The following is a 12276-nucleotide window of genomic DNA, read 5'->3' as shown; positions in this document are numbered from 1 at the left end:
AAAATACCTGGAAGAATCGCTGAGCACGCTTCGAAGAAGATCAAAATATTTACTGATAAAAAAAACAAAAATCAGAAAAAATACTGTAGTAGTCCTTCGAAAAATTTCTTGGAAATCAACAAAAAAATATTTTAAGAAAAATCTCAAACACCTTGTTAAAAAATTAACATCCATTGTTCATATTTTTTGATTGGATCTTTTTTAAGATATTAAGTAGTTTGGCTGACAAGATCCTTCGTACAATTCTGGAGAGCTTTACAATAATTTTTGGCAAAATCAAATAAATTGTTAAAACAATGAATAATTGGATTCCTTATAAAATCATTTCAGATTATTGACGAAATCTTTGAATGATTTCCAGTACGATCTTTAACCGAAGCCTCACTTTTAGACACAAGGAGCTTTTTTAATGTGATTTTTTATAAAAAAAATATTTCCCTTTATGTCAAATTGATAAATCCACCGGTATGTCATAGATTGAGGAACTATCAAAAATCTATGAATTTCTTTAAGTACATGATTTACCGACCAATTTCCAATTGAAAGTTTTTCCTGTTCATAGAAAATTGTTTGTACTTTCAAAACTTCAGTCTCTCAACCACTAGTGAGTAAAAGGTGCGTGTCGTCGAAAACAATTGAAAGGAGACCACCTTTGTTCACTTTAGCGAAAAAGTACAATTGTTTTCCATCTAGGCTATTGAAAATCCTTGTATAAAAACTGAACAGCTACATCGAACATTTTATTTTCTAGAATCGCATTTTAAATTATGAGCTTCAAAATAAGAACCAACTATATAATTTATATAAATCTCAGTTCAGTAAAATCTAAGAAATGTAATAGATTAAAAAACTTTTATTTTATTATTTGTCCGTGAAAGTACCGTAAAACGGGGTAACTTTGATAGTTTTTTCGAAGAAAACTTGAATATTTTTGCATGCTGTTTCAAAGATTTACAATTTATATTTTTAAAACAAGTACTGGCATCCTAGCTATCGATTACAGTCGATAAATTGGCAAAAGATTGATTTTGAATGAATATATAATTTTTCATACAATCGAAAGTTGGTTTTCTGTTTTGGGGTAACATTGATAATGGAGTATGATTCGAACAAAATTGAATGAATAACGAACATTTGTAGGGCATTGCATACCTCTAGGCGTTTAACGTTATATGGAAATTTCTGACTTAGATTACAAAAATGGTCCCAGTTTGTGAAAATGCTTTTCGCTAAGATATTTGAAACCGTATTCAAGTTCTATGATAACTAAGCTGTCAAAGAAAAGTGGTCAACTATTCAAAACTACATCAATTAGTGATCGTAGAACAGATTGTTTGTAAGCGTTTCGAAAATGCTAAAATTGTGTAATTTTTTCAAATTCGTATAAAAAGCCTAAAATGTTCTTGATTTATATGAAAACCGCTCTTACATGAAGTGTCATACTAATATTCTTTAGTTTTGCATTCGTTTTGCTTAACTGATTAACTGAAGTTATGATATTTCGTTTAGTATGTGGTGGGTTACGCACTATCAAAGTTACCCGCATTATCAAAGTTACCCCGTTTTACGGTACCTTAGTATATTTCAGGACATAACACAATAATTACTAACAATTTTGCCACTCTTTTACTTCATCATCCTTGGTCTGTTCGTTACTAGCAATTTGAACTTTATTGCGGTTTAAAAAGGTAATCTATGTCAGTTTTTAAATTAAGACAAAACTTGAAGTGTTGCTCGAAAAATTCAGAAAACATTTGAAAAATCAAGGATAGTTCAATTTTCAGCCATGGATAAGCACAAACGGTTCTGAAAATAAGATGGTTCTACGAGATTCGAAGATAGTAACACTGCGTTCAAATACTTGGATTCCATTAAACCAACAACACCTTGTCAACAACAGATAATGTATAATGTAATTCATAATGTTAATCACCAAAACATATTCACTGGAATTCGGATTAGTCCTTCCCATACACAAATTATTCATTACAAATCCGCTAGAGGGGAGAATCGACTCTGGGATGCCACACCAGATAACTGTGTAGGTTGCATGTAAAATTTATGTGTTTTATAAATAAACAGAATACGACACATCAACATTGTGATATGGGTTGTGTGATAAGGTTGCTTACTGTTTTCATATTCACCATCCTTGATGATGACCGATGAACCGGCAACGAACGATGATGGGACCGGTACCAGTAATCCTTGTAGCAGCAGCAACAACAAAGTAGACAGCAGCATCCGATCCTTCCGAACCACCCGGGTCATGTTTTCCTTGGGCCACCACCACCACTGAGGTGGCATCACTACCTACACTTGATTCTAGCACTTCCCACCAGAACACACTACACTTCCTCCAACTACGATCTTCCTGATTCTCACTTTTTGTTGGTTATTGGTGGGTCACCTACACCACAAACTGGAAGCACATTCCAGACACTTTGTATGGTGAACCTATCTTCTATAGACTTCTCTCGCCAAGCTCACCGCGTTGATTCCTTTCTTCTTCTTCCTTTGGGTGGGTGAGTCTGAGAAGAACTAATTCTTGGATTTATCTCCCAATCTACCTCTTCCCCGAAGCGGTTTTCTTCTTTCTAATTACACACTCGCACACCGCACCTGGAAGTACCGCCCCTCAACTTCAACACCCTCATCGGAAACATTTATATTCTTTTGCGGCTTATCTTCTCTTCGGGATTTCCTCCTGAACTCAGAGGCGACCCGTAGCCCTCTTCCCTATCATCCATCCACTGGCCCAGTATTTCGTTGCAGAAAGTACGGACAAATCGCGAACGCAGAATGAGGGAAAATTAATTAATTTATCACTTCGTGCCATCCGGGGGCATGATTCGACGAACACTTTGGGTTTGTACACTCTCGACCACCGACGACGACGACGACGACGACGACTACGACAATCACGAAGAGCACGTGGAATCGATCCGACCAACGGAATTGCTACTTCCGTTCCTTTTTTTCTCCTTTTGTTTGCGAATCGGAAGTTCACAAGGGCAAGGGGAAATACCGTCAGCGAAATCAACTGTAATCAAACAGCACCAGTAGAATCGGCGGTACTGTTAGTGAGTTAGCACACTACACACCAGGGAGAACACACAATCTTGCCACACCATAAATTTCCAGAACCCTCCCCTCGTTTCGACCACGGACCCCGGAAGAACAAGTTGCAGACATAAACTGCGATAAGGGATCGATTTCCCAAAATCTCTGGGGCACTTATCGCGGTTATCGGCCTCGTGGGGCGGAAACACGTCCTTCGATTTGCTGCTTCACGCGAGAACGTAGGCTACATTGGCTGTCTTACTAGATTGAGACGGAGACCAGTCTACAGATAAGGCGTCCATCTCCTTCAATCTCACTCCGCTCGAAGAAGAAGGCCCTACGACAACATTTTCATTAAGATTTCATCGCACCCAAATCCTTTTCGGCTGGTGTAATCCTTGCTGTTTTCCTCCCCGAAGGAAAATCCCTCCTGCTATCAGCGTGAAATCACTAAATAGAATCCTTACAACTTTTCCCGCATCTCGTAGATTGTCATCTTCAGCAGACACCAGGACCGACGTCAATCCACCGCGAACTCTCCACTGCTATCCCCGGTGTCCACTTCGTGTTCGGAATGGATGTTAATCACAAACCAGCATCCATCAGAGAACCCCTATCAGCATTTAGCAAAATTCGCAATTCGCCAACGACGACAAGACGCGTTCGACATCCGGCTCCCGGAACGTGACCGCACGGTTTAAAAGTAAAACTCTCACTAATTTGGTGCAGATTTGTACAGAAAGATATGATGTAATTCGGGGCCGTGGTCCAAGTCATGGGAGGGGCGGTGTAGAACATGGAAACTCGGTGGGGGGGAGGACACGAGTATTGTCACGCTCAGCGATAGCGTTTCCTTTCTTCTGCGTGCGAGACTCTCCCACAGCATCCGAGAGTTGCTCCCGAAAACGCGCTCGCTCGCATCTCACGGAAAGCTGTGGGAAATCTCAACTCGCCGACTGGACCGACCGTGGCCACGCTCCTCCGGATACGGTAAATAAACGAAGAAAATAAACAAAGCATTATCCTGATGATCCTTTGAGCGGGAGATTCACGAAGGACTCTTCTCTCAACACGCAACGCGGGAGAAAAACGAAAGAGCAACTGATAATAGTCGGGATGCTGTGACAGTATCTCTGTGACACGAAGAGATCCGGAGAGTCGACAACAGAAAACCGGTTCAATGGAAAAATTTCTTGACGTAGGTTTTCCACATGGAGTGAGTTTTTCCCCGACTGGAAGTGCTTTACGATTGAGGGGTGGCTTCGACGTCACTCACCGTTATCATTCGTAGGGGTAGATGCAACACAGGAGCGTGTTTTGATACAGAATGTTTAGGTTTCATGGTGATGAGGTTCGGTTATAAGCAGGTGCTAAGATTTCAAGTCTTTAGGAACCGAGGTTAAACACCTCTCAATTATGCACACGATACCGTACAACGATGTAACATTGTTCTGATCAAGCTTCTATAATTTTATTATTCTGTAATCTACAGATAATTAATACAGTACTGTCGTTGGGAGTTAATATGAGTTAACAATGCATGTTTTCAAACTAATTGTTGAATCAGATTCGATATCGGGAGACAGAGTACAAATCGGACTCGATTATCCGGAGTATCGATTTTTTTTTTCACTCCGGATAATCGAATCACTAAGAGAAAAATTGAAATCTTCGATAAAAGACCTTAAATATTATCTCTTTTCATTTTTTTATTTATATGATGTGGTGGCGTAGCCAGAAATTATTTCTATGAACAGTACTGCCGTGAATCGCAAGTCAGTCCCATCTGCATTTTCGTCAAAATTGAGTTGAGTTCAGTTTTCAACATATCTTCCAATGATCTTTCAGCTGCCCTAATGAGATAATAAGATTTGTTCGGAAAAAGTAGGAAAAAAATAGCAAGTCAAATTGTCCCATAATGAAAAGTAACCGCATATCAGTCCAATTACAGATTTCCGCACCGTGTAACACAACAATGGACCGTTTTTTGATCATTTTATTATTTTTCTCAGAAATATATCGTAGTGAAAAGCCAATTGTGAAAGTTTCATTAACCCCTCTACCGACAGCTTAATTTTTTACCACAAAATAAATATTCAAATCGTTATAACTTTTTTGTTTTCCAATATTTTTGCACCATTTTTTCACAAGTTCTCAAAAAACTCATCTAGTTTAGAAATCCGTGTCGATATTAATTATTGGTGATCTGGTTTTAAAAATATTCCGTTGTTCCTTGGGGGACCGACATTTTCCATATAAAATGTCTTTGGCGGCCATTCTGTTTTTGATCAATTTATCAGAAAAATAAAATGTGAGCTATATAATGCCAGGTAATAAGGAGCTTCTCTGAAAAAATCAAACAAATCGGTTCAGTATTCTTGGAGATATCTGAAAATTACGATATGATGTTTTTTGAAGTTTTTAAGATCTTTATTTGGCCAGCGTGGTAACAGAAACCTAAATGGTCATTACTTAAAGACGGCTGCACCAAATTGCTTCATTTTTTCACAACAAACTCTCATTGATGTATTGTTCCGAAGAGTAAATATCCTAATACGATTAAAATTCTGTAGCCTGAGAAATTAACGGAAGGTTCTAGTTACGGGTCGGTCCCCCAAGGAATTTTTGAATATCTTCAAAACCAGATGACCAATGATCAATATCGACACAGATCCTAAAACTAAAAGAGTTTTTTGAGAGCTTGTGAAAAAATGGTGCAAAAATATTGAAAAACAAAAAAGTTATAACGATTTGAATTTGAATTTTGCGGTAAAAAATGAAGCTGCCGGTAGAGGGGTTAAGATTTGATCATATTCCAATCCTCTGGAATTTTTAAAATATTTGTATGTAAAACGAGTTTGGAAACTTCACACCCCATTTTCTCAATGCTTACTTTTTACAGATGGGACTGACTTGCGATTCACGGCAGAGTAGGGGTCTATACAAAAAAAAAACAAAATTATTGATCAGCATACACAAGAAACAATTTTCAAATCCCCCTTTTCTTAAATACGTTCAAAATTGCACAACCATCCATATTGTATATTGCAATACCAAAGTATCTCAGATTTATGCATAAAAAGTTGAAAATCAAGAACATCAAAAAACAAATTCCGGATAATCGAATCCCGGATAATTGAGCCACCGGATAATCGAGTCTCCGGATAATCGAGTCTGACCTTTATAACCAATTTAATTTAGGAGAGGGATCTGTAAGTTGGGCATAGTTTTGATTTTAATCATAGAAACGGGACAGATATAGATTTATTCAAAATTCATGCGGTCTCAATGAGAACATCTAAGTGACTAACTTTTGACAGGGAAAAATTATGTGCAAAGTAAGAATAAGTTGAAGAATACGATGCATTTTTAAAACACGCGTAGCTGCGATGGGGACTGATGCGAATTTTCTAACCGGAATGCAGACTATGCTCCAGGATATGATCTGTAAAACCAGTGCTATAATTGATTCGAGCAATGCATCGCTGCAAGATAAAATCTCTGCCATGAGTATGGCTATGCAACGTTTTCAAGACGAAAGTAGATGCAAAATCAACGAACTGGCGGACTGCGTTGACAAGATCAAAGCTGATGTTTGCAGTATCCACGATCGTGTTATTGCCAACGAGAGAAGTAACGACTTGCTGCTGTTTCATCACAGCTTTCATCACAGTTTATGTTTTCTACATCTGCTGTTCGTTCAATTCAAGCTTATTTAACTGGTGGATCTCAAGTTGTACAGTGTCCTGAAACATTGCAAAATTCACATGTTTGCGGATGATGTCCAAATATATTTGAATGCTAATGATATTTTCATTAGCAATTAATTTAATTTATCGAAGAATTATCTTTAAAGCATTCGTATTATTTTTGAGGGTCTATAAATAGCACAAAATCAATTTCGCAATCTTATCCCACAATGTTTTTTTTTTAAATGTACATATATTCAGAATTTCAGATACAATTATACAAGTATGTTGGATGTCTTATGATAATTTTTAGGCAGGCACATGCCAAGAGACGACTTCGAGTGCAGTCAACATTTCGTTGTGTTTTATCCATTTTTACGCAAATCGAATTGAGAGTGTAATCATGTTGTTTTTGATCCGTTGAATCTGTTGCATGCTCCTTTGTGGGCGAGCGACGGAATCCGGATCAATTGTGTCAATAGAAATATAAGTACTATTGAAGTTTTTGATTGTTTGTTTAGAGCCATGTTGTAGAGAATGTTTCATTTTGCTCAAAAATAATTGATTTGACACTTACAGACCTCAAGCTGTCGGAGCGTGACAAACTAGATGTTGGTCATACGAACAGTCGCGACATTAGCATTCTAAGGCTAATGCTTCTACTATTGTGTCCGGTTCGCGTTTTGCGGAAGAAAAAAACGAAAACATAGTGAACGGGTGAAAAAAAGCGTTTTGTAGTGTTTGGTTCGTTGAATATGTTGCATGCTCCTTTGTGGGCGAGCGACGGAATTCGGATCGTGTCCGGTTCGCATAGTAACCGCACTATCGGTATCGATCATCCGTGTATATAATCACGTATTAATTTAAAATTATATCTTTAACGTTTACCAAAACGAATCCTTTCCCATATCCAAACTCTCAGTATTTTCTTGTGGAAGTGCAGAGGACTCCTCGGCTTCCATAAAGTAACTAACACGTCAACATTTCTCTCCCATTTCCAAACTGACCTGCATTCGGACGCAGCCGGCGCCGGTATTGTTTGTTATAATAATGAGAGCACCAGTACTTACACATTGAAGAATCTTCAATGAAGATGCTACTGATCCTGAGTAGCGTTTGTTGGTTCCCTTTGTAAGTACAGCTGTTCTTGCAATCACGGAGTAGCAACTGCGAGCAATCAATTATGCTCATGCTCAAATCGAACTGAGAGTGTAATCATAAAGCGTTGTTTGTTCAATGATTTTGATATGTAATTGAACAAACTTCACGAATAAAAATCTGATTCCCACACCATGATTTACAAGTCATGAAATTCATAAATTGGCCATGATATCAGGACTACAAATAATGGTTCCTGGAATCATAATCATGATTCTTCATAAACGCAACATCCAAAGCGACAACACAAAGCGGTGCACTTTGCTTCAAGTCATTCGCATCGATCACCCGTCATCCATCACGATAGATTGGTACCGTGGTAAAGTACGTGGCTCTCGATCAGAAGGTTCTTGATTTGAATCTTGCCCTTCCAAATTTTGTTTTTTTTCTCTGGGTGATACGGCCCATACAAATGTTGTAGAACATTCATACAAAAAGCGTTAGCGTGGGTGTCATTTTTTTCAATTTTGGGCGTTATAAAATACATTAATGAACCTTAACTGATTGCATGCTTGGTCTGGCGGGATGTGGTAAAGTGTTTGCTTCAAATTTTTGATGCATTATTAGCACTTGGGGCATCCTTTCGTAACTGTGAAGTGCACTGTATGTTGATATACTGCCCTTCTACGCCTACTTGTCCCATGTTCTATGTAAATCTTATCGGCTACGGGACAAATATGCGTAGAACGGCAGTATAGGTATGTCTTTGGCCTGATTCTGAAGTCAAAACTTTCGCTGTCTGAGACTACTTATTTCTCTTATAGGTTGTCCCGATGCCACACTGTTTGGTTCTACCATTTTGATGATAAATATGTATATTTTCATGACGAAAAATTAATTGTGTCAATTTATAGTTCGCCACAGAAAACGAAAAGAATCGGTTGAGAAACGATGTAGATATAGATCTCTGAAGTTGGCAATTTTGTATGAGAAAACGGCTTTAGTGCAATTAATATGTGCAATACTGTATCATACAAAGGGCTGACTCATACCTTACAAGATGTTCTTAATGACTGTTTTATTGATTTTGATTGATTGAAAGATTTTACCGGTAAAATTTTCAAGTACTGTTCAAAATATATTAGATTACCGTTCTAAAGCAGGTTTGAAATTTTGGTCGATCCAATGCTGTGCTCCAAACTTTGGCATGGGAGTGTGTTATTGATTGCTCTCCCATAACAAAGTTTGGAGGCATATTTACAATAAACAGCATTTCCTAAACACAAAAATATTAAACTCTTAAGACATATTTCAAATCCTTGGAAGCTTGACGTAGCGGAAAGCATAGCATTTTCAATCAAAACAATAATAAATTACTAAACAAAGTCCAAGGAAATGGATACTCTTGGCTGTTTAAACGCATACTAAACCTTCACACACACAATACACAAACACATCAATTAACCACCTGCCAAACAAGCAGGAATTTGTAATTTTGAATGGATTCATTTGATTAGGTATACAATTAAAAAATGATCTCCTCTATACGATTACTGGTAGAATCTAGTTCACATATCTACATATTTTTACTAGTATAAATAAACGATCCATGCGATGTCGTCTTCAAGTCGAACACTCGACAATGAAGAAATCTGTAAGTCGCAGATGAAAAAGGTCTATCTATCAAGATAAGCAACATATTAGAGGTATTTCCTCGCGTCACTAGATTTTTTTTTGTATTTTATTTATTTTTTTGCAAAAGTGAAATGAGGTGTTTAAGTTCAATTACTATTTATTTTCTTAAACATAGTCTAATAATCCCTTCTATAAATTAAAAAAATAAATGAAAAAAGTGTACCGTGATCCGGAGTAACATTGATCATTTTTTTGGGTATTTCTTAAAAAGTTCATTTGAAACTGCATATGTAGCTAGTTTTATATTTTAAAAACAAATAATGACATCCAATGCTCGTGTCTATATACTGAATTTTGTTTTCTTAAAGTTTAAAGCATGTTTAAAAATGTTTAAACTGATTTTTATTTAGCTGATATGGGGTAACATTGATCACCCATGAAAATAACGTTAGGTAATATTGAAAATATCATTACTTACTAAAATCATGATCCCTGAAGCCAAATATGAATGCCAAACTCTTACAAGTAATTTAGTTTTTAAGTTATTTCAAAATTAAAAGTATCAAATACGTCTAAATGTAGGCTTTTTCCTAAGGAATGCCTGCAGTCTTTATAGTTGTTTGTTGATTTTGCTTAACTTAACTTATTTATGAATGTTTTGACAACAGAATCGTTTTCATCGATGTCATTTTTAGTAATAACTGCAATTCTTCTGCTAATATCGCTTCAAGAACTTTAGCGAGGTTTGAATCTATGAGCGTGTCATGCTTAATCATGAGAATCATTATTTCCAAAAAACACAACTTATTTCTGCAAAAACCATATTGTTTATTAGCTTATAAAAAGAAGGAAGAGAATCACCATTCGTGCATAGAATATGTTTCATAGATAAATGTTGAATTGAACTTTTTACGAAGAGGGTCATTGCGATCAATGTTGCCCTGCTAATCAGTGTTACCTCGGATTACGGTAGTGGTAAAAGAGACTGACCATGGGGACACATGGTCTTTTATAGAAAGAGCAAAAAGTATTGTTTTACCACAGCGTGTGTTTGTGGTTATCGTTACATTCAATGTGATGACTAGCTTTAGAGTATATACTATTACCATATACTACTATAATTTATTAGTTGGTGGGTTCTGTCATGCTAATGGAATGCACAACACTTACACGCCGCCTTATTGTTCTTGTGCTGGTGGAGTTAAGGATGATAACTCCAATGTGAAATCAGGATGGTTTTCATCAACTGCTGTGCTGCCATAGTCATTCACCGCTGTCTTGATTGTATGTGTCTGTGATCTCGGTTTCTTTCTGGTGTTCGTCGTAGTGCTGCTTCCACATTTTAATCACTGCACACCCTTCCGTCAAGATGCATTCCCTACATACAGTCGACTCTCTACATCTCGATGTTCTACATCTCGATATCTCTCCGTATGTCGATGATTGCTTCGGTCCCTTCGTTCTGCATATATTTTCACTCTCCATATCTCGATATCTCCCTGACGGATTTCACGCCAACTCGACACGCGATTGGCAGCACCCCTTCAGAATTCAATGAAACTTTCTGGATGTCAAAAGTATGAGAAACTGAGATACTTTGCGTACTTTGTTTTTTCAAAATCGATCTAGACTAACATTTGGAAAGGGTCAAAGTTTTTTTTTTACTTTCTTTTATAAACCCGTATAACTCAAAAACGGTAAGACCTACAAAAAAGTGTTGTATGGAGGACTGTCGTGAAATTTTCTGACGTTTTAGGGAAAAAATAGTGAAAAAATAAAAACACATTTTCTACACTGAAAACAAAAATATTCAAAACTTTAAAGTCGATTTAAAAAAAACGGCCACTTCAGATTTTGATCATCCTTAAGCAAAAAGTTTCGCAATTAAATTTACTAAAAGTCGTCCATACATTGCAAATTGGGCATATTTTAAAGAAAAAAGTTTTTCTAACATCGAATTTTTAAAGTCCCAAAGTTTTGTTTTTCACTTATTTTTATAAACCCGTTTAACTCGAAAACGGCAAGACCTACAAAAAAGTGTTGTTTGGGGGACTGTCGTGAAATTTCCTGAAGTTGGAGAAAAAAATATTAAAAAATAAAAACACATTTTCTACACTGAAAAAAAAAATATTCAAAACTTTAAAACCGATTTAAAAAAACGGCCATTTCAGATTTTGATCGTCCTTAAGCAAAAAGTTTCGTAATTAAATTTACTAACAGTCGTCCATACATTGTAAACTGGGCATATTTTAGTGAAAAAAGTTTTTCTAACGACGAATTTTTTAAGTCCAAAACTGATTGTTTTTTCAAAGATTTTGTTTTAAACTGTCAAATATGATCGTGTTTTCAAGTGATAAATGAGTTTGAATCAGAAAATAAATTGTATTTTTTATTGAGAATAGTTAAAAACGGATTTATACAGTGATTATGGGGCCCAGATAGCCGTAGCGGTAAACGCGCAGCTATTCAGCATGACCAAGCTGAAGGTCGTGGGTTCGAATCCCACCGATCGAGGATCTTTTCGAGTTGGAAATTTTCTCGACTTCCCAGGGCATAGAGTATCTTCGTACCTGCCACACGATATACACATGCAAAAATGGTCATTGGCACAGTAAGCTCTCAGTTAATAACTGTGGAAGTGCTCATAAAAACACTAGCTGAGAAGCAGGCTCTGCCCCAGTGGGGACGTAACGCCAGAAAGAAGAAAAAGATGTTTTATAAATGAAGGCAATCAATGGACTTCGCCTCTGCCTATGAGGAAATCAACTAAGTCTAACAATCCGACGGATTT

General features: G+C 36.9%; 1 protein-coding gene across 6 annotated transcripts in view; it reads right to left on the bottom strand.

Moving 5' to 3' along the window:
- The window catches only part of LOC5576331 (nephrin), a 1001823-nt gene extending 997979 nt beyond the window's left edge, over positions 1–3844 (bottom strand). For 2 of the 6 annotated variants that reach the window (XM_021855560.1, XM_021855563.1), the window contains exon 1: positions 2133–3844. In XM_021855560.1, the coding sequence (XP_021711252.1) occupies positions 2133–2307 (175 nt within the window). In that variant the 5' untranslated portion in view covers positions 2308–3844. The remainder of the gene's footprint in view (positions 1–2132) is intronic. The other 4 variants (XM_021855562.1, XM_021855564.1, XM_021855561.1 and 1 more) reach the window with 3 other exon arrangements.
- Positions 3845–12276: the final 8432 nt, after the last annotated feature.

This window comes from Aedes aegypti, chromosome 3 (genome assembly GCF_002204515.2).
Source record: "Aedes aegypti strain LVP_AGWG chromosome 3, AaegL5.0 Primary Assembly, whole genome shotgun sequence".
Taxonomy (NCBI): domain Eukaryota; kingdom Metazoa; phylum Arthropoda; class Insecta; order Diptera; family Culicidae; genus Aedes; species Aedes aegypti.
Note: the sequence above shows the minus strand (reverse complement) of the source record. Positions and strands in the feature narration are given on the sequence as shown.